The 23891-nt window shown below is 44.2% G+C and overlaps 1 protein-coding gene across 1 annotated transcript in view; it reads left to right on the plus strand.

The window, feature by feature from the left end:
* The window catches only part of ROR1 (receptor tyrosine kinase like orphan receptor 1), a 169563-nt gene that overhangs the window by 114067 nt on the left and 31605 nt on the right, over positions 1-23891 (plus strand). Inside the window, exons 5-7 of the mRNA XM_065885120.1 lie at positions 19505-19632; positions 21723-22040; positions 23306-23551. Of these exons, the coding sequence (XP_065741192.1) occupies positions 19505-19632; positions 21723-22040; positions 23306-23551 (692 nt within the window). The remainder of the gene's footprint in view (positions 1-19504; positions 19633-21722; positions 22041-23305; positions 23552-23891) is intronic.

Raw genomic sequence — 23891 nt, forward strand, 5'->3', positions numbered from 1 at the left:
TGTATTACTCTTCTGCCAGCCCCAACATGTGTCATCTATCTTGTTCTAGATGGCTTCTTCAGCATCTTCACAGCCACACTCCAGTCAGGAGCACATTCTTTCTTTTTTTTTTAATCTGAAGAAACAACAATCTTTTTTTTTTTTTACTTTTTATTTTATATTGGAGTATAGCCAATTAACAATTTTGTGATAGTTTCAGGTACACAGCAAAGCAACTCAGCCATACATATACATGTGTCCATTCTCCCCCAGACTCCCCTCCCATCCAAACTGCCACATAACATTGAGCAGAGTTCCCTGTGCTGTACGGTAGGTCCTTGTTCGTTATTCTTTTTAAATATAGCAAGCACATTCTATCTTTTCTTTTATAAGGACAGAGCCCTCTCTTCTTCCTTTCTTCATCCCTTCCTTCCTCCTCTCCTCCCTTCCTTCCTTCCTTCTTTCCTTCTGCCTTGTCTCCCTCCCTCTCTGCCCCTTTCTTTCTCTCTGCAGGACCTGACCCAGAGGTAATACACTTCACTTCTGCTCACATCTCTTTAGCCAGAACATAGCCACATGCCACCTCTAGCTGAGGTCTCCTGCTAAGTGAGCCGGTGGCCAGCTGATATGGGCAGCTCTATTACTAAAGGAGAGAGGAGCCATCACCCTCCCCCACTGGCATGTCTGCTCCATGAGGGCAGTGACTGGGGGATGTTTTGTTCACTATAGTAGCCCCAGCAGTGGTGTACGAAGGGCAGGGCAGTGGGAGCATCTCCCCGGTGGATAGGAGTATTTCATAGGACGTTGTTTGAATCACAGACACAATATGGTAATAACAGCAGACTAACAGAGAGTTGGTTTCATGATTGTTTTAAAATTCTCCGCAGACCCTAAACCCTAGATTGGCCGCACCGAGTAGACTGCTCCCCTGCCTGCCGTTGGTTCACCACTGAGCCCTGGCACCTAGGATAGTGGCGGGTATGCAGCGGACACTCAGTATCTGCAGAATGAATGAATAGAAGAAGTACTGCTGCCTCCGTTCCTGCCATTTCCTCCTCACCAGGTCGTAGCCCTTATGACGTGTCGCCACAGTTTCTTTAAACTGTGAGCTCCTCAAGCACCAGGACCTGCACCCACTGCCACACTGTAGCTGGCGCTCAGCTGGTGCTGGTTTGTTGAAGGAACCGATAACGTTCATTGAAGGCTGCCTCCCGGGGCTGCCCCTAGCCTGCACTGAGCCAACCCCAGTCAGGAGTTTTCTATCCGATTCTCTTCCTCCTGTCAGAACAACAGAGCATAAGACTGGAAAGAGAGACAGGCTCCCATTTGTGAGCCAACTTATGCATCCGGTTATAGAATGTGCACTTTTTCCCAAAAGCAATAGGGAACCATCACCATGGTTTAACCGGGTGGGGCTTTAATTAGAGATATGATTTAGTGATGTGAGGATGGAGAAGAGGGAACTAGTTGGCCTTTACTCCTCAGACCTATGACTTCAGCTCTGTAGGCACTGGCGTTTCCTAGTTATCTTCAGCCACTTCAGAAGTCATCACTCGTTTACCATCTCCGTCCAAATGTCCCTCCTCTGCTCTCCATTTTGATGAGGACAATCTTTGACGCATTCACCTATGTATCCACTCATCCTCAGCAGCCACGTACTGGATACCTTGAGAAGGTATGCTCCTTTAAGGCAGGGGCTGTGTCCACTGCTGGATCCCCAAGGGTGGGGACAGTGCCCGGCACCTGTCAATAAATATGTTTTCTGATTGAGCACCACGTGCCAGGACACTGGAGATGAGGCGACGACAAGGGAAGCTGAGAGCACACGTGTCCAGTAAAGGATGTAGAGTGTCCTTGAAGTATTTGGAGACTATTCTTGTGTTCCCTCGAGTCTTCTCCTCTCCAGGCTCCCCTCTCTAGCTCCTTCAGCCATTGCTCTCGTGATATGATTTGAGTTCTCTTCATCAGTCTAATATCTTTACTTCCCATGAATGCTTCCCTTTTGAACTCTGCTGCCCAGAGTAAAGCCTGATGCTCCAGGTGAAGTTGGACCAGGAGCTCCGCTGATGCTGGTTGGTTGAAGGAACCGATAACGGCCATTGAAGGCTGTCCCCCTGGGCTGCCCTAGCCTGCACTTAGCCACTTGCACGTCCCTCCCTGGTTTCAGAGAGCATGCTCCTAGTCACGAGTGCCCCTACCATCAACCAGCCTTTTTGGTAGCTACCTTCCCTCCCCCTCTGACCAGTGGAATAGACCATCAACCAGTACCCCATCCCCATGTGCACCATACACACCAATACACTGTCACCTTCCTCAGCATCTCTCCTCACATCTCTGCCTACGGGTTTACTTTAAGTCTACCAATCTGGAGGGAAGAGCTCATTCAAATAAAACACATTCTAAACACGGTTCTTAGGCTATTGCCATTTCTCTGCAAATATTCTAAGCACACAACTCAGTGACTGTAATTAAAGACCAAAGAGATATTCGATACTCCTCATGAGGGGCTCTGCACCTTGTTGTACTATTGTGGATTTTCTTGATTTTATTTATTGTGGTTTCAGTGGATTTTGTTTTGCTGGGTTGGACTTAGGATATTATTATCCTTGGGATTTATAAAAGAATACCGTGCCTAGCATGACATGAAGCCGACTTAAAAACCAAATTTGCCACTTTACTATGTGATCTCGAACAAGTTGTCTCTCAAAATCTCAATCTCTTCATCTAATAAGAATACTAATACCAACGGTAGAAAGGACAGAGAAAATGCATAAAATATGCAAATGTTTTACATTACTAGTACAAATGTTTTACAAACATGTGAGCATAGGAAAAATATGTTTAACTTCCCTATGGATAAAAATGAGGTAAGGTCTTAAAAAGTGATAATACCTCGTAGGTACCTTAGCAGGTATTTGTTAGCAGCAAGTGCGGAGAAACAGACACCATTCTGTACTGATGGTAGAAATATTAATTAGAACAATTTTCTTAGAAGACTATTTGGAAATATATGTAAAAAGCCTTAAAGAGTTGCATACCTTTGACTTAGAAAATAATTCCACTCATTGTTTGTAGCCTAGAGCAATATCATAGATGTATGTAAAGATTCATACACAAGGATATTCATCTCAACATTTTATAAATAACAGAAAGTTGGATACAACCTGAATGTTTCACTGCAACCACTAAAAACCATGTTTTAGAAGAATAATGATGGGGGAAATACATATTCCATTCAAAAGAAGAAATTATGTCTGGTATAATTCCAAGTTGTAAAAAGAATTCCTTCGTGTGTTTATATGTATGCATGCATATATTTGTTAAGAGTGATTATCGGTAGGTCCTGGATGTATGGTGATTTTAATTTTCTTCTCCGTGCTTCTATTTTTCAAAATTTCCACAACAGCCATTGCTTTTTCAAGGGTAGATTAAGAATGCCCTTACATATCTTACAAGAATGTGATCAGACTCTAAACTTAAGTTATGTGTGTTGAAAGGTCATATGAATTTATTTCATCATCATGAGATGTTGTATTAATCCCCTATTTTGCATTTCTTTCACACTTCTTTTTTGTCCTCCGTCCATCTCTCTGCCAAAGCCTTTACTTTCCTTCCCTTTCACTCTCTCCCTTCTCTCTAGGCTCTGCCTTACTCACTTTCCTGTCTTGTGGGCATTGCTCCACTGCCTCTAGGAGCAAGGGTCAAACACTTGCTGACCCTGATCTGAAGCTCAGTTGATCCAAACTGAGCAAGAAGTGAACACGTTTCTTGCATTTCCTTTCAGAACTCTAGTAGCCCTGACACACATCCTGGACTAATTGAGACTGTGTGAAACGGACGTCTCTCAGTTCAGAGTTGAGCTCTTGTCATCTAGGACTGAATTACCAACTTCTCAAACACTGCTGGGAAGGTTGGGGGCAGGGTTGCTCTTTTCTTCTCCGTCCCAAATGTTGGATGTCCCTGCCTTCCAACACGACTCGAAAATAGCTTTGTCAAGCAAAGCATGAACACGAGGAGTTTCCTGACATTTTCATAACTACGAGCATATGATTGGCAGTTCATATTGAATAACGATGTAAGAAATCTGCCAAGAAATCTCCCAATACTATTTCCAGTACTGGTTCATAACCAGTTCCAGCTGCCTCACCACAGAATAGGAGCACAGTAGACTACCAGGTTCCATGGTTCGCCCACTTGCAAAGTTTGTGTTGAGTTACTGGGAGTCATGCTAACGGGGGGAGTCACTCTCCCGGAAAGCATTTAAGATGAATAAAGCTGAGGGTTTAATGTACTAATGAAAAAATTTGTCAATATTTAAATCTAACGTGTGAACACTAAGTGTTTTTACATACGTTTGCCGCAGAGGTTTCAAGGCAGTCTCTGGCCTTCCAGACACGAATAAAGTAGATAGATGCACTGTTAGACTTTTGAACAATGACAAAGAAAAACAGGGAGTAATTGCTTCACTCGAAGCCTGCCAGGAAATTAATTGCCTAAGAGATGTATTTTATGCAGTGTCTAGAAAACTGCAGAGTCTACGGGAGTGGCTTGCTTTCACTAGGAGAAAACATATGTCACCTCTCACCAAAGATGTTTATGTCTTCTCACAAACCTGTCTTTTTTCAGCCTAAAGACATTCCAACTGGAAATGACTCCAAAGCCAGGAGTTGATAGGTTAGGGGTGTTTAGTAATGCTTAAAATAATACCCTCATGGCGGCAGATACGATTCTGTCCTGTGAGCCCTGTGGAACAGCAACCCGGATGCCTGGTACCTGGACGTCTTTTTGTTTCTGCTTAGATAAATTGGTGGGGGTGGGTGGGGAATGGTGAGCCTGCCTTTGACTGCCAGCTCTGAAACTCACGGATCTGGGCAGGGCTCTAGAGGAGCTATAGCTAAATGCACTTAAGAAATAGGGATGGAACCTGCCTTGGTCCCCCTTTGGGATTGTATTCCAAGGAGTGCTTGCGGAAGGCTGCTGGTTGAAGGCTGAAGGAAGTCTCTGCAATTCCGTAAACATTTCTTGGGCACCTTCTGCAAACCGGGTTAAATGGACTGGGCTCTGCTGGGAGTGAGATGGGGGACCTCACTCAGAGACTACAAGGAAAAATAAGAAAAGCTGCCGCACTTTAGAAACCTTCTGCCTGGTAGAGGAACAGATATCTCAATAAAGAATCCTAGACTAATGAAGTAAGTGCAGGAGGGTGGAGAGAGCAAAGCTACTCATAGACTAATCTGGGGGTTTCAGGAAAGCATCTTAAGAGAGCTAAGACTGAACTAGAACTGGAAGGATAAAGGACGGTGAGCCAGGTGGAGAAAGGTAAGAATGGATTTCTTGGAAGGAAATAGCCAAGGCATAAATGTCAGTAATAGTGTGGTGTGTTCAGAAACTACCAGCTGTTCCTTATTACTAGGGCCTGGAGTTCGAGAAGGGCAATGGTAGGAGATGGGGCTGGACATTCAGGGGCCTTGTGACCTCTGTTAATGTGATAGGACCGTCACCAGGGGACTTTATGCAGTGGAGAGTAACTGCAGTTGTAAGAAAGAGATGATCGGATCTAGCTTTCAGATAGCTCATTCTGCAGCAGTGTGAAATACCAATTTACAGCGTCCAGAACGGAGGTCAAGAGACCAGTCAGGAGGATACGGCGATCGTCTTGGTGGGACAGGATGAGAGCTAAGACTAGAACAACCGTAAAAGGTTAGAATTGGAAAGAACACATCAGATAGTTCAACTTCCATATTATACAAATGGAATAACTGAGGAAAAAAGAGGGTAAGTGACCTCTCCAAGTTACGTAGAAATAAGCTTGTTGGCAGCCAGATCAGCACCAAGGACCCTGGTCCTCTGATTTCCAGCCCAGTGATTTTTCCACTCAGCAGTGCCAAGATCAGTCCCAGCATCCTGCTTGTTAGGTAATGCCCTAGAGAAATTTGAAACTTACTTGGCCAGCATTTTTCCTATCAATTTCTGGGAAGTGGGAACAGCCCTTGCTGAATAGAGAGAACCTGTATCAAGCCAGAGCACCTGGGAGGGATCTTTTCTGTTCATCTTCCTCCTCTCTGGCTTTAGACATCTCCTTAATATTTGCCTCCTTCCTCTCCTCCTCCAGAAAACCAAATACTGCTTATGAAATTCTCTCCCCTCTGCTAAGTCTAGGAAGTATACACACAATTGAGCACTTTTTCTCGAGCTTGTTTTCTCAGTGTTACTCTAACTACTATATCACTGCTAAGCACTGGGACAGTTTGGAGGACACGTGGTTCAATACAATCAACACTGACTATTTCCATCTAAACTCCTTCCTTGTCTATGTACATATAACCATTTTACATAGCAGCCTCATTTTACATAACCCTAACCCCACATAGCAGCGTCATATGTGCAAATACTCTTCGGTGTTTCTTTTTCATTAAATCATATGTGTACATATTTTCATATATTTATATTAGCTTTATAGTATTTCTTATAGTGGAAACAGCAGGAAATTTGGAGTGAGGCCCAAGGCTTTGGGCAAGAGACTTAGTCTCTGAACCTCAGTTTCTTCAACTAGAAAATGCAGGTAATTCTACTACCTTGATGATTCCTGGCACATAGTCAGTGTACAGAAAGCATCCATCCTCCCTTCCTGCCTTTTTGGGGGTTGTTTCTGGGGCAATATACTATTTTCATAAACATCTGGGTATGGTTACAAATCATACCCATAGCTAAAAGTCAAAGGTCATGCTTCTTTTTTTAATCTACCTCAATGCTGAAAATCTTGTTGAGGAAAGAGTACAATCTTGATAACTTCTGAAGGTAAGTGGAAGAAATGAGGAAGAGAAGAGGAAACCACTTGAACTTGAAAGTTAAATTAACAAAAGTTTGTGGCCTTCTCATCTTATAAACATTGAAGTAACCAGTATTTATTGTGTACCTGACGATGGCAGCGTGGTTTATGGAACGCGCCAGCCACAGGGATGACATAGATTTCCATTTTAGATGGCCCTTTGGCAGCTTCACGAAGGGTGGGTTTGGAAGAAAAGAAGACTGGAGGCTGGTCTCCCAGTTAGGGGAGTCGTCAGCTGAGGGGGGTGATGGGCTGGGCCTGGAGGGAAGAGAGGGGTCAAATTCAAGCAGTGCTTTGGAAGCCAATTTAGTTTTCAAGTTAAACTGTTGCTCCTCTTAAAGGTCGCCCCTTCTCCTCTCCTTCCCATCTTCGTTTCTTCCATTCAGCGGAACTAAGTGCGTGGGGAGCTTGAGTGTCTGGGCTGGGCAAGGGGAGAAATTGTAAATTTCAGGCTGTGAGATGAACTCAGTTTCCCTCTTTGCTGCCACCACACAGAAGTTAAAGCAAAAACTGGGAGAGATTTCATTCACTCATTAAACGTGTATGTATGTATGTACTAAGTGTCAACAACTTGATACTCACTAGGCACTGCTCTAGGCAATGGGGACACAGCTGTGACCAAACCAAAGTTCCTGTCCCCGTGAAGTTTGTATATAAACGATAAACAATTAAATGTATCACTACAGAGGATATCTGATGATACTAAATGGAATAGGTAATAATCAGTTAGATAAGGGCAAGGGAACAGTGGTAGGCATGAGGTCAAAGAGGTGGTGGGAGCAGCAGAAGACTATGTAGGGACGTTGTAAGGACTCCAGTGTTTCCTTAACACAAGAAGGGAAGTCTTTGGAGGAGTTTGAGCAGGGGAGGGACATAAACAAGGATTCCTCCAGCTGCTGCGCTGAGAATAGGCTGGGGAAGGCGGCCAAGAGTGGGAGTGGGAAGACCAGTTGTGAGGCTACTGGAAAAAAAATCATGCAGAGATAATGGTGGCCTGAACCGGAGGGTAGCAGTAAAGGTAGGTTTGGGATCGGTTTTGAAGGAGGAGGTGGAAGCATGGGCTGCTGGTTTGCATATGGTTGTGAGAGAAAGTGTAAAATCAAGGAGAGCACAAAGTTTTCGTTGTGAGCAGATGAAGGAATCGGTATTTACTGGGATGGTGGAAGAGTTTCAGAATGGTCTTGGAGGGAAATAAAGATTTCAATTGTAGACACGTTGAGTTTGAATTCCTTTTACATACCCAAGTGGGAATATGAAGGCTGAAGTTCAGAGAGTTGTCTCAGCTGTAGATAAGAGTGTGGGAGTCTTCAGTACAGAAATGGTCATTTAAAGCTTAGGAGACAGGAAGCTCAGGTAGGGAGAGAGAGTACAAGGAAGAGGTCTGAGGACTGAGACTTAGGGCTCTCAATGACTAAAATTTTGAACTAGCGCAGGAGACTGAGAAAGCACAGCCAAAGACGTAAAAGGAAAACCAAGAGAGAAAGCCTGTCCTGGAAGCTGAGTGAAAAAAGGTATTTCAAGAGCTGTGTCAGATACTGCTGCTAGGTCAATAATGATAAAGACTGGATATTCACTGTTGGATTTAGTAATGGAGACCACTGACCTTGACATGAGCTCTTTCAATGGAATGCCAAGGCAAAGGCCTGGTTGGGGTGGGTCCAAGAGCCAATGGGGGAACTGGAGAAAGCAGGTACAGACATCCTTGAGAGGAGTATTCCTATAAAAGGGAGTACAGAAACGTGGAGGTAGCTGAATGGGGACACAGTCTGAAGAGAATTTACGGTGGGAGGTATTATAGTACATTGATGTATTGATGGGAATGATCCAGTAGAGATGGGGGGAAATGGCAATATAGAAGAGAAAAGGGACAATTACCAGAGCAATATCCATGGATAGGTGAGAGGGGGTGGGGTCCATGCGCTCAGTGGTTGTTGGGCCTTAAAGTGGAGCACAGAGCATCTACCCACAGTAATGGGAAAGGAGGCAGAGTCTATGGAGCAGACCAAGGAGGGGTGGTTTAATCAAACTTCTCTTCTTAAAGGCTAACGCCTAAGTCTTGGCCTTTCTGATTCATAAGCCATACCTACTTCTGTCCCCAACATGTTCAGAGTTCACACACATGCATGATTTTATGTATGACTTAATCTTTGGTCCAATGAGAAGGAACTGCAAGATGCAAATTATAAAAGGGAGTGAGAGAAAGAGCTTCCAGCTAGAAATCTAAGCGAATGTCAGCACTACAAGGGTGGGGATTTTTGTCTGCTTTCTTCTCTCCAGTGCCAACAATAGTACCTGGTAAATCGGTACACCTATTTCTAGAATAAATAGAGCAAAAACAGAACTTATACTTCATAAGCAACTACCATGATTGAATAGTTTGTATACACAATCTTATACAACACACCAGTTTTACAGATGAGGAGATTACACACCTAGCCCCAGGCCACGCACAGCTGGAAGGCAGCTGTCAGGACTGCACCCAGTTCTGTGGGTCTCCAAAGCCCAGGTCTTGCCCGGACACTGCACTTTGACCATCCAACTACTTGGTGAACTTGGTCAAGTCATATAGCCACTCACTCTTGGTTCTTTCAGCCTTAGAAGGGGTTGGACCAGAGGTCGGAAAAGTCCCGTTCCAAAGGAATGACTCCATTAGACAATAAACAGACCCAGGGGACAGCCACAAGGCTTGGTGCCTGCCCTGAGTTCACAGTCCCCCTCCACACACAACCAGTTCTGCCAGCGGGCCCCTTACCATTTTCTGCCAGCTCTGACATAGACTCAGCTCTCTCCATGAGACAGCTGGATGTTCTGTGCTCTGTGTCTTGCATGTATTGCCCTTGTGCCAGGTTGTAGACAAGTTGAACCTGCCATCTTGGGCCCTAATCCCCAGCCCTAGCTCTCCAGCCATTTGCCAGACTGTCACTAATCACATCACTTTCTGGTGTCCCCTTGTCTTCACTATAAAATCCCTTCCCTCCCCATTTTTTTATAATTTTGAGGTAGCAGATTGAAATAAGACTATGTTATAAAGACTTTAAAGGAACATGAAAGTAGGATTTGAGTCCACAGAGAAGTCCCCTTGGGCCTGTCCCACCCCACTCCCCCCATTACTCCATGAACTCTCACTCTGTCTTCGACTCCACTTATCTTGGTAGCATACCATTTAATCCACAATCTGTTGAATTATTCCTTTTTGGAGCTATCACCTCCTCCAGAAGCCTTCCCAGCCTCAGTTGTATGTGCTTTCTTTTATTCTTAGCACAAGGTTTCAGCAAACTTGGTTGAAAAGAAAGAGGAATGGGGAGAAGGAGAGAAGGAGGGAAAGGGTAACAGAGGTGATGTTTATCACACTCACGTTTCTCCCCCATAGAATGTAAAGTCCTAGTGAACAGGGATCATATCGTTGGTATCCCAATGCCGAGAACATAAGGCCTCCCCTTTCTCTGCTCTGCACTTTCCCATTCTAGTTAAAGCAGCCCCACAAATTCACCCTCATTCCTCATTTCTCTTTAAAGAGTCCACTGGATTTCACAGCTCTGTCCCAGAGACCCCCTTGTCTAACAGATACCGCTTGTCCAGTTACAATATTACCATTTGGTGCCTTACAAATCAAACCTTATTTTACTGGGAATTTCTGCCTCTTTACATTTTTTTAAAAATGTGTACTTTTTTTTATGTTTGACATGGGCACCTCTGTGTTGCCTTATTTGGGGCTGGGGGTTGGGGGAGGCATTATACTCACCATTGCTTTTTATGGAGGCTAGTAGTCTTTCCTAACTGCCCTCAGCAGAAGGAATGGGAAACAAAGCTGAGATGAAACAGAAAAGCAAAATGGGGGATTGGGTTTCACCCCATTTCTGAGTAGTAAGATGAAATCAAAACCCTCCTAAGAAGTCCCTAAGTTCCCTTTACCACTCTTTCCACAAACCCCCTTTTTTCAATCCATGGCCGTAGGCATAAAAGGAAAGTGAAAAAAATATCAAAGCAATCCAAGTAACACTTGTGGTAAAAAATCTGACCAGATTGGTATGTGTGCATGTCATATTATTCTAAACTTCCATTATTCTCAATGGGCCAATTTAGGGGGTAATTGGAATGCCTGATATTTGAAGAACTGCCAAAGAACATCCAAAGGGTTTCTAATGAGAACTCGGGGCCCCAAACGTGGGGGCTCCAAGACCCATCTGTACATTCCCAGTGCCAGCCTGAGCTCAGGAGCAAAGTAGGCCCTTCATAGGAGGAAAAGTCAAAACACCCCTGGGCTTCTTAGAAGGTACAAGGTTACTCCACCACGGAAACCTCAGTAAATAGGAGGGGGCAAAAGTCACTCATCCTTTTTATTAGTGACCTTCCATATTCTTACAAATACTGTCGTGTACAGTCCTATCATTCCAAATGCATGTCTAAATAGGAATAAAATCTATCACACACATAATTTCCCCTTAAGTTACATTTGTGAGATACAAGCCCGGGTAATTCTCCTTTTCCAAAGTGAAATAAAACCCTTGTGTTCCTAAACATCGCTATGAAGCAAAGCCAATACCTTCCCATTTCTAAGTTAGACACAAGTAACTATTACGTGCTGCTCTGGAAACTATGACAGAATGTTATTCATCTGTTTGTTTTAATGGTTCGCAGCCAAGGGGGAAAAAAAAACTTTAAATTTTTCATGTAATTTTTCAAAGCAAAAAAGTGGTGTGAGAGAGCGGACTCTTTTGCTGAGGAAATAAAAGTTACCAATTGTCAGGGTCCAGGTGTGGGAAACAGCGCGTGGTACTTGACACAGTTGCCTCACAATTGCTCGTGCTTACAAAGGCATTCCAGGAAGAGAAGGGCTATTAGGATGGGCTGATTTCTCAGCCTTGTAGATTGAAGTCTTCTCTGTGAGTCATCACCTCTCCGGGTTGATGTGCCTTGATTGGGTCACTTTGAAAGCTGATCTTAAAGGTCAAGTGTGTTTACACATTACCCTCTTTGATGCCCACTTTCAGGTTGGTCTTTAAAAACAGAGTTTGGACAATAGCGTTGGGATCCCACATTTAACCTGTAATCTCTCCACCGCAGGCAGCCTGAGGCAAAGTATACTTTCGGTGCCCCCGACAGCTCTCCTTCCAAGATGCCCACCTTCTCTCTTTCACTCCAGCCAGCTCTTTCCATGTCTCCACCTATGTTTATCCTGATACCTCTTCTCCAAGGGCCTTTTCTTCCAAGCTGGTATGACTTAAACTATTTTCCCTCCTCCTGGTTGGCAGTTAACCAAGGATGCTTCAAGGCTCAAAGCTGTTTCAGGAAAAGGAAGGAGGTGGCTTTGGAGAGGTGGTAACTTTTTTAGACCACACCAGATTATATTCTTTTTTTTTTAATTTATTTATTTTATTTTTATTTATTTTTGGCTGCGTTGGGTCTTTGTTGCTGCACATGGGCTTTCTCTAGTTGCGGTAGCGGGGGCTACTCTTCATTGCAGTGTGCGGGCTTCTCATTGCGGTGGCTTGTTGCGGAGCACGGGCTCTAGAGCGCAAACTCAGTAGTTGTGGCGCACGGGCTTAGCTGCTCCACGGCACGTGGGATCTTCCCAGACCAGGGCTTGAACCCGTGTCCCCTGCATTGGCAGGCGGCCTCTTAGCCACTTCGCCACCAGGGAAGCCCCCAGATTATATTCTGTTCTTAAAATTTCTGTGTCTCTGAGTGTTTATCCATATTGGGTAATTCTGCATCCTTTATGCAAATTCTTAATTTTATCATGTATCTCCCTTTTTAATGAAAAAACAGAGCTGATTTTCACCTTTAAGAGATCTGATGCACCTCCCAAGGGAGAACCTGCCTATGAGGTGGGAAGCTTTGCACCCAGCCCCAAGCTTACTAGTGCCAGCCCTGGGAAGCACCATGGGTGTGGATCTGCCGTGGCTGTGCTCTAACCAGATCAGGGTAATATGTGGCCTGATTTGCAAATTTAAAAAGGGATACCTTCCATCATTTATGTCCATGATGGTCTTTGGGGAAGCAAATGTAACTTACCAGTTATATTTGCATTGGTAAAGTGAAATTACCTCCCACATGAGAGAAAATAACCCGAACTTTGCTAAATTGCTAACTGGAGCACACCTAGGGATACTGCATCTCTTTGAACTGCATGATGGATTTCCTTCAAACCAAGATTCAGGGCTCTGGGGACAGGCATCTTGATGGGATTTCATCTCCATGGCTCAAAATGGGGCTTGTAAGAGGCACCAAGTGGGGTAAATTCAGAAGTGTTGGAAGATGCCACTCAAGGTGGTCAGTCCCCCATGAGGCTGCCAGGTTGTGGGCTTGCGGAGCACTGTCTCTGGCATTCCAGCTGAAGAACCATGAGAATCAGAACAAAAAAACCCGCTGGGACTGTGTAAAATGCCAGGACTTTTGGCCAGTGTGCTTGGAAACATGCCCCAAAATCTCTCCCCAGCTCTGAAGCTTAAAATCCCCACTTAACTGCTCCTCTCTGTTGCTCCCTCTACCTTGTCCCTTGTGTATAAATGAGATTTTTCATAAAAATTGAGGTGAAATTCACATCACTTAAAATTAACTTATTTAAAAGTGAGCGATTCCATAGCAGTTAATACATTTACAATGCCGTGCAACCACCATCTCTCTCTAGTTCCAAAACGTTTTTATCACAACGAAATAAAACTCTATACCCATTGAGGTATTCCCGATTCCTCCCTTCCTACAGCTCCTGGTTACCACCAGTCTGCTTCCTGTCTTCATGGATTTACTCATTCATGTCAATGGAATCGTATACTATGTGGCCTTTCTCATCTGGTTCATTTCATTTACCATAATGGTTTGGAGATTCTTCCACAGTGTAGCATGTTTCAGTACTTCGTCCCTTTTTCGTGGCGAATAATATTCCACCGTATGGATCTACCACATTTTGTCTATCCATTCAACTGTTGGTGAGCCTTTGGGGTTGTTTCTACTGTTGTGAATAGTGCTGCTATGAACATTTGTGTACAAGTATTTGTTTTGTTTGAGTGAGATTTTATAGTTAGCAAAGTCCCTTTATGTCCATTCTCTTCCTAGTAAGGGGGAGCATGCATTTTGACTAGTCGTATTACCCCAAAGGGGAACACGTTAGGGCCTCACTCATCAGTAAGAATCACTTCGGCTTGACTGAGCCTGTCAGGCCCCAGTGTAAAATCTGGTGCAGAAGAGAGTGGTTTCCAGTTTGGAGGGTCCTTCTGGTATGGAGAGGGTCCATGTCTGAGAGCTAGCCTAGGTCACCTCCATGTCTGTTATGTCTATTACAGCCCTGTTGGTCAGTCTGTGCACAGTGGGGTGGGGGTAGAAACAGCTCTCAGCAGCACCCTCTCCCTCATTCAGCTCTTATTTACTGAGCTGTGCACTGTGCCGGGCCCCGGAGTTACGAAGCCAAATCGGACATGGTCCTTGCCTTAGAGTAGTGGTGAAGTGGGCACTACATAATATGAAGTCAGAAATGCGTAGGAGTGGTGTGATAAAGGTGCTGGACGGGGGGGGCAGGGGGGAGTGGAGTGGGCAGTGACTAACTTTCCCCGGGGGAGTTGGAGCATTGGGTTCTTAAAGACATAAAGGCAACCACAAGGTGAGAAAGAGGATGGAGGGAGCGCTGGGTCCCCGGAAGAGAACAGGCAAAGCCAGAAGAGTGGCAAAGTGCATTCCTTGTTTGGAGACTACCAAGGTCAGTAGCATGGCTAGTCTCATTAAGTTCACAGGCTCATCAGGCCAGGAACGAGGCTGGAAAAATGGGCAGGAACTAGGGAAAGGCCTTGTGTACTACAGTCAAGAAACTGTGGTGAGTCAGAAACTAGGATGAATTTTAGGCAGGAAATGACCTGATCAAGTCTGTGTTTTGAAAAGATCCCTTTGTAACAAGTGACTGATGAACCAGTCTCCCATACCCTCCCTCCTGGTCGGCCTTCTCTGTCATCTCACTGGCCGTAGGCTGGCCCTGGACTGAAGTGCAAGGCCAGGAAGATTGCCTTCCTCTTCACACACGGACCTCTCATCGATTGCCCCACCCTCCTTGTATACAACTTTCAACAAAGATGAAAGTGCCAACAGCAGTTAATAAAAAATCCATCTATACTGAGCTCTTCCTGACCAAGTATGTCATCTCTCCTGGAAGGATTTGAATTTAGAAGTAGGCCAAGCTCAAACAAATGAGTGAACTGTTCGTGACGGGAATTCAGCCACGCAGGGATAGGCCCAGATAGATTCTGATAAAGTTGTTTGGAAGATTAAGTGAGGTCATTTGAGGGCCTTCCCGATACCCTCACGCCATAGCCCCTCCTGCTCATCTGTATACAGTAAGGTTCCCACCCCCACCCCCCGCCATCCTGTAACACTTTCTTTCTTTTTCTTTCGTTGTTTTACTTTTTATTTTGAAATATTTATATTTAAGAAAAACGGCACAAGTAGTACAGAGTTTCCCTATGCTCTTATCCCATTACCCCTAATGTTAATGTCTTGCATCAACATCGTACTGATACCAAGAGTAAGAAATTAACATTGGTACAACGCTACTAACTAATCTACAGACTTCATTCCGTTTTCACCAGTTTTTCTACGAATATTAAGGGTTTCTTTGGAAATCGTGTCTAAGACAACAGTTGAGTTTGCTCTCTTGTCTGCCTTAAATTGAGGCATGCTGCAGAAACCCTGCTCTCCCTGGAAACACTAAAGAGAGCGCCAGCAGGCCTCGGATGATCCAAACTTGGCACATCTCCATTTGGGCATCCATTTGGGGTATTCTGCGTCCTTTTATTCCCCATACCCCACCTACCCACCCATCCTTTCTCCTCCTTTCCTGCTCCCCACTCTCAAAAAACTACATCGTGGGCTTCCCAGACCCCACACTACGCAATGCGTTGTTTTCATTTTCGGAGAGCGCTCGAGAGCCTTGTTCCAGACCCGAGAGGTTTGCCAAGGAATGTGTAGCTATTGACTCCCACTGTCAAACTCCCGTGGGCAGTGTTTTCCCCATTCTCGATCCGTGGTGTTTCCTGAGTGGATACTCCTACTGCTGCCACGTTGGTCATCATTGCTGTCAGCTCGCGTGACCATCCCTCATAAGCTCCTTGCTCTGGGGAAGGGGGAGACCCCAGAGGTGGAGGGCAAACTGTGTTGGCTTTTCCCTATCGCATGACAGCGACTTCGGAAGGTTGAGGGGCTGGTAACACAGTAACTAAATTACCTTTATGAGAAACAGGAGTGCCCATCACAAAGCTCCCGGGCATCCTGACACCACGATGAGGTAGCTGGCACATGTCTGTGCCAGCTGCTGTGATGAATGGCCAGGATTCCACTTGCCCTCTCCTAGTGCACTTTTCTTCTCCCTAGAACGCAGCCTCGGGCACGCTCGCAGCAAGTGCCCTTGCACTCTTTCTGCCTGGCTGCTTCATGTTTTCAATTTGCTGAGCATGGAGGGCATCAACGATGAAAGAAGAGAAAAGCATAAAGCTGATTGATGTTGGAGGAGCGTTTGTTCCCCTCCAGCCACAGCCAGCAGGGAAAATGGAAAGGATGAAAGGTGATTGCGACTTGATGTTTAAAAGAAAATCTTTTGGCTACCCAGCAGATACCAAAACGTCTTCACAGTAGAAGGCCCCTGTAAGCAATGCAAAAATGTCTATAGCCAGCCATTTGAAAGGAAGCTGTATACCATGGTTACAAGTGACAGTCTGGGGCAAATCTAGTTCTTCTGCTTGCTGTGTCACATTAGACAAGTTCTTTGCTCTTTCTGACCCTATAGTTTTCTCATCTGTAAAATGAGAATCATTACACCTTCACCTTCTGTATAAGACTGTTGTCAGGATTAAATGACTTAATATTGATTTTATACATAAATGAAATTGAACAGTGCCTGGCACAGAGTAAAGGCTCATTACAAAGCCTCTTATTTATTATTAGGCTGATTTAATTTAAAGTAGTATTGAAAAGTAGGACATCATTACAGATCCAACAGCCTGGTATTCAAGCTTCAGTTTGAATTTTGAGTTTAAATCCTAGCTGCACCACTTACTGGCTTTGTGAATCTGAGCCAGTTACTTAACTTCTCTGAACTTGAGTTTCTCCCTCTGATAAATAAGGATAATAACACTGCACAAGGGGCTACTTTGACGAAAGCACTTAGCATAGTACTCAGCACAAAGAGTGGCAGACACTTAATACATGTTTATTTTTCTAGTGCTGTGGTTCTCCACCACATTCAAATCACCTGAGACCTTTTTAGAACGCATGAATACCTAAGCTGCATCCCCAGAGACTGACTTAATAGGTCCGAGGTGGGGTTTGGGCACTGGTATTTTCAAAAGCTTCCTAAGGAGATTGTATAAGCAAACAGGACTGAGAACTACTCCCTAGCAGGTGACATTACATGCTGGTTTTTAAAATTTTGTTTGTTTTGTTTTTTATATCTGTCCCCAAGAGACTAGACAGAATATCAAGAATTCTGGGCACAGTCAAAAATTTAATACACCTGCAGCTCTAAGCCCTTGGTAAGAGATATGCAGCCAAGGGATTGCATTCCATTTTATTCCGAGAAACTGTATTCAAAGGGTCTTCTTAGAATCTTGAACTGGAAAGGTGGTAAGAAGTTTAGCCTAAGCCTCACACATAAAATATGGAAACTCCCAGTAGGTCAGGGATTTATATCTGGGGGTAATTCCAGGGTTTTGTCCTCCCAAGAGATATAAATTGAGGCCTCGAGGGTTTAATGCGGGGGAGGAAGAAGTGTTCTCATAATGACACCTTAAAAATCCAGAGGTCTGCTAATGCCTAGGGATAGAAAAGCATTGTCTGTAATAGTGGGGGTGGGAGTTGGGGGGTGCATTCTGGTCTCCGGACTTCGGTCTCCAAGATCCCAAGGCTGCATCATCGAGAAACTTCTTTCTCCTCATAGGTTTATGATTAGCTACCCAATAAAAGTGGGGCTAATTTTACAACCCAAGTAAAATTTAAGTCAAGAAGGCTTCAACATTAGGATTTATGAAAGTAAACATTTAGAGTGCTTGCAGGATTTTGCAACATTAAAATTTCAGTGTCTTTATGTCAGGTATATGATATATTCATTTGTACATGTACTTAAAGATTACGATTTTAAGAGCTTTGCACTGCGAACTATTCGGAGGACTACACTGAAGATACTGCTCCCATCTCCACCTTCAAAATGACTGTTTTAGTGAATAGGGAGTAGAAAGCAACTGAAAACCAGTGTCTTTTAAGGATCAGCTCTATCAGATTTTTTCACCTGGCTTCCTATTCTAGTGGGCTTTCTAGACTCCCTCACTGAACCCTCAGGTGTGGAAGTCCAGGGTCACAGCACTGACCGCAGTCGATTTTACAAAGTAGAAGCTTAGTAAATAATTCTCCTTTAAATAAATGTCTTCTTCGGTAACTGTAAGTGCTTTAATAATAATTGTATGTTACCTCAGTGTAGCACTTTTTAAAAGCTTTTACACAACTTGATAGGATCCTCATGACTGTGACTTACAGGGTCGAGAGGTCAGTTATTAGCTTCATCTTATAGATAAGAAAACCATAGCTCAGAGGACTTGGGAGGTTGCCTAAGGATATGCAAATGTTAAATGTAGAAGGAGAATTTTGTTCTCCTGATTTTTACTCTAAAGTACTTTAACTTAGAAGCTAAAGAGGAAAAATGATGCTTTGTTCAGATGATGTGTTGGTTCCAGCCAGGTTAACGGGGGAGGAGCATCCAGGCTAGAAGTCCACCCATAAACCTGGCAGATAGCCTTCTGCTTGGCTGTGGTCTGCCTTTCAGAAGCAGATTGATATTCTGTACTCTGGTGTCTTGAGCTTATCATAGGCCCTTGTGGAAGGTTTTGGCCTCTGTCCTTTCAAGCTGAACCTGCCATCTTGGGTCCTAATCTCCAGCCTTAGATCTCCAGCCATTTGCCAGACTGTCACTAATCACATCACTTTCTGGTATCCCCTTGTCTTCAGAATAAAATCTCTGCCCTCCCTTTTATTATTGTCATTTGAGGCAGCAAAAATTTTTTAAAGATTTTTTTTAAGTTTTAGGGGATTATGAAAGCAAGCATCCATTGGCATTTGCTCTGGATTTCCTGGGATTTAGTGACTCATTTGAAATTGTCCGGTCCGTGGTTTGCCATGGACCTCTCTCTGCAGGGTGGAGAGAATAGGTCTCAAGCAGGAGCCACGTAACTGGACTGCCCTCTGGTTTCTTTCCAGCTGCCCCCAGCTTCTCACCCCGTGGAGTCTCCTAACTGACATATCAGTCCGAGTGTACCTTGGTGATAACGCGCCCACGCCTTTGTAGCAAATGAAGAGGAAATAATCTGTGCTTAAAAAACGAAAAACTGTAAAACATATGCCCAGATTTCCAACTCATTCCCTCTTTACTCTTACAACTACATCATCTTCCAGCCCACCACCAGCTGCGAAAATAAAAGTGTTTTCTCCCATATTTAAGGATGATTTTGTGCTTCAGGATGATTTTTCTGGGGGTGAAGGAAACTTGACCGACGTGACCAACAGATGTTTTAAACGATGGAGGGAACTGAGGAAAAAGTCGGATTCCTTCGCCCATTCTTTAGGATACTGTGCCCGACTGCGCCCCCTAGTGACTGTCTGGGGCATCGCGCAGTCAGAGCCAACTGCAAGTGTGTACTGCACCCTCTCATGTCTGTGCTCTGTTTTTAGAGATGAGTATGAAGAAGATGGATTCTGTCAGCCGTACAGAGGGATTGCGTGTGCAAGATTTATTGGCAACCGCACTGTCTATATGGAGTCTCTGCATATGCAAGGGGAAATAGAAAATCAGATCACAGGTACGTAGCAATGAAATTATATTTATACTTTGCATAACAATTTTTCTCGCCAGAAATTTTACTGAGCTTTTCTCTTGACAAAGGATTAGGCTAAGCATAGGGGTTAGGAGCAGGGCCATAAAAAAGCAGGAGATGCAATCTCTGCTCTGGAATTTACATTAGAATAATTTATTGAGTTTGCCCTTAGAGGAAAAGGAGACTTTGAGAAGTCTCACATTCATTCAAACACTCAGTAAATATTATTGGGTGCCTTTGGCATACCAGGACCTGGGCTGGGCACTGGGGATGTGATGCTGTGGGGAATAAGCCAGGTACGTTTCTGCCCTCACAGAGCTTACTGTTTGGAAGCAACGTTGTGTCGACTGAAAGCAGATGAATTTAGAGTCCATAATTCTGGATGCTAATCCCAATATTGCCATTACTGTGACTTTGGGGAAAGACTCTTACTCTCCATGGAAATCTCTTTCTTTCCCTGTGAAGTGAGCGAGGAGGCAGGATGATCATAGGTCTCTTCCTGCTCTAGCTTTCTCTATTTTACCCTTCACTTTCCTGAATTGAAAGTATCTTTTTCATGGAAATCTAATAGTGAAGCACTACCTAGCACACGTGAGGTACGTAGTGTCGGCCACCTTGCACGATTTCGTACACCTAGTTCTGGTGGTTGCGGCCGCCTGTGCCTCTCCCATTAGTGTAGTTATTATGCCTCTGTGCCCCGTACCCTGGCAACACATTAAAATGGCCTTTCTGAAATTCTAATAAGGTTGCCAGCTTTAGCACTGAAAAATACAAGACACCCAGTTACATTTGATAATTTTTTAGTATATGTCCCAAATGTTTATCTGAAGTTCACGTGTAACTGGGTCCTTTGTAGTTTATCTGGCAACTCTAGGATCTAAGAGAGGCAAGAACAAACCCAAGACAGGCACACAGAATAGCCAACAGTCCAGAAACTATGTCCCGTGAGGACTTTGAAGGAGCTAAGAGAGGGCCAGGGGAGCTATTTAACCTGAAGAAGCAACTGTAGGAAGATGTATTTGCCCATTGCGGAAGCCCTCAGGCTTTCAAGCGGAAAGACTGTGAAATTCCAGAGCGGAGGCAGGACTGTGGGGGAGGGGCTATTGAAGAAACCTTTCAACCTAGTAAAAGAACATTTGAACATACTTTTTACTAAGTATTCACAAAAATAAATGGGAGTTCTGATATAAATATTGGGTCACCCAATTATATTAATCCTCTCTTGGACATTTTCCAGCTTACTGGAAAGTATTAACATTTTTTTTTAATCCATTTAACTTTTTTAACAAGCATTTCCCAAACTTGTTTGCTTATGGAACCCCAACTTCTCAAACACTTTTAACATTCTACAGAATTAATGTTCTGAGGAACATACTTTGGGAAACAGCGTACTAACAACCTCTTAGGCTGCCTTGTGAGTATAAGCTCCTTGTCAGTAGAGTTACGCAAAGGCTAGTGCTCTTTTTGTACAGGGATAAGAGGTTAGGCTAAGTGACCACTAATATCCTATAATACACACTGGAACAACTGAGTTGTGCTCTTCGAGAACTTCCAGATGAGTTGCCGCATTTTCAGAAGATGGAATAGAAAGTATTCAAGCCACAAAGAAGTTAAACAAGTCACCCAGAGTCATCCAGCAGCTCAGAGGCAAGACACAGAACTAAATCCTGTGATCGGGCTCAGTCACTGCATAAAGCAAGTTCTGCCCTGCAGCTGTCAAATGTTTTAGAAGCCTCACAAAACTAATAAAAAGTACCGGATGAAACGCAAAGTTCTGTTGCTTTGTAGTAAAAATGAAAAATATATTGTACTTTAACCTAATTAATTCTTTTTATTAGGAAACGGTACATATGTAACTTAATCCTGTTATTTTAACTTTGTAGTCAAAATTATTTTTTTCAAGCCAGTGAAAGTAATCTGCTTAGACATCTGAAATGAATCTCCTTCTCTTGGCCTTGTCTGTTTGAGCACAGCAGATTCTTTCCAATGTGTGTTTACATCTGATATCTGTTGACTAGATAACCGGGAGAGATAAACCCTGCCCCTGGGAGTTAATAATTGTGTTTGTTTTCCAGCTGCCTTCACCATGATCGGCACCTCCAGTCACTTGTCTGATAAGTGTTCTCAGTTCGCCATTCCTTCCCTGTGCCACTACGCCTTCCCATACTGTGATGAAACCTCATCTGTCCCAAAGCCCCGGGACTTGTGTCGCGATGAATGTGAAATCCTGGAAAATGTCCTGTGTCAGACGGAATACATTTTTGCGAGATCAAATCCCATGATTCTGATGAGGCTGAAACTGCCGAACTGTGAAGATCTCCCCCAGCCAGAGAGCCCCGAAGCTGCGAATTGTATCCGGATTGGAATTCCCATGGCGGATCCTATAAATAAAAGTAAGTGGTAGCCCCTGACCGTCTGTGCTGCCTCGGGGGGCCGGCAGCCGCATGAAAACTGGATCTTGATCCCTAGTGATGATTCGTGTTGATAGTCAGATTACCTTCCAATGGGCCAAATACTGTGTGGGGCTGAGCATTCAGCGGGGGATTAGAGGCAGTGCCTATCTTCAAGAAGTTGCATGAGGATGATAATTTTAAAATATGGTTTCTGGTTCCTTAATAACTTAAAAATAGAATTACCATACGTCCCAGCAATGCCACTCCTGGCTATATACCCGAAAGAATTGAAAACAGGTGTTCAAACAAAAACTTGTACGGAAAGGTTCATGACAGCTCTATTCACCACAGCTAAAAGGTGGAAACAGCCCAAATGTCCATCAGTAGGAGAGTAGATAAATACATTGTGGTATATCCACATAATGAAATATTATTCATCCATGAAAAGGAGTAAAATCCTGTTACATGGTACAACATGGCATGAACCTTGAAGATACTGTCATAGAAAGAAGCCAGACACCATTGTATGAGTCCATTCATATGAGATATCCATAGTAGACAACTCCATAGAGATAGAAAGCAGATTAATGGTTGCCAGGGGCCGGGGGAAGGGGAGAGTGGGCAGTGACTGCTTAAGGAGCATAGAGTTTCTTTGGGGGATAATATAAGTGTTCTAGGATGAGATAGAGGTGAAGGTTGCACAATATTTTGAATGTTCTAAATGCACTAATGGTAAATTGTATGATATGTGCATTGCACCACAATTAAAAAAATATGTATATGGAGGCTTACCTCCATCCTCCTTCGTCTCTTCTCCATGAAACAAAAGACTTTTTCTGTGCATTTCCCATGTGCACTGGCATGGCAATGGCCCTAACCCCTGTCAGAAACCCATAGTGCCCTGCCACTAACTAACACTTTCTGAGAACTAGATTCTTTAGTACAGGACTCATGTGCAGAAATGGAAGAAACAGTCCCTGCACCATTCACTAGGAAATGACTCCAGTGCCCCCAGGTCCCACCCCGGTTCTGATTCTTTTCTGTGTTCAATATCAAAAATACTTGTGGAGGACTGGTTCTCTTCCTGAAGCATAAGCTGTAAATCCTCCCAGGAATGTCACTGCAAGGCCCGCTCTGTGTCCCATCAGGGAAGCCTCGGCCGTGAGGGTAATTGCACGTCCTCCCTCCAGAAACTGCTGGCCGGGAGCTCCAGCACCTCCTCTGCTTCTCTCTCACAGTTTGGGCTCTTCTTCTGTGTTTTTCAGATCACAAGTGCTATAACAGCACAGGTGTGGACTACCGGGGAACTGTCAGTGTGACCAAATCAGGGCGCCAGTGCCAGCCGTGGAATTCCCAGTACCCACACACACACACCTTCACCGCCCTCCGCTTCCCAGAGCTGAACGGAGGGCACTCCTACTGCCGCAACCCAGGGAATCAGAAGGAAGCTCCCTGGTGCTTCACCTTGGATGAAAACTATAAGTCTGACCTGTGCGACATCCCAGCATGTGGTAAATACCGTCATTGCCTTTAAAGGATTCAGTCACTTTAAAAGATCTGCACTCCATGCCCCTTCCCTTAGGAGAATCGTGTGAGGGGGCAAAGGAGATTGATAGTGTTTGTTTGATCTCCGTCTGTTTCTAGGATAGATAAACCTTGCTGCTTTGACATAAAACACGTTTTAGGGTACCAAAGCACACTCTCAAGGAGGAAACTGCTTTTATCCCTGCAGCCATTGTGTTAGTGAGTATAACAGGCACCGTCTCTCTCTTATCACCATCATTCATGTAGTGAAGTGTGTTACCCACGATGGTCTGTGTCCAGGTGTACCTTTTTTAGCACAACAGGTGT

Source organism: Phocoena phocoena, chromosome 1 (assembly GCF_963924675.1).
Source record: "Phocoena phocoena chromosome 1, mPhoPho1.1, whole genome shotgun sequence".
In the NCBI taxonomy this organism is placed as follows: Eukaryota; Metazoa; Chordata; class Mammalia; order Artiodactyla; family Phocoenidae; genus Phocoena; species Phocoena phocoena.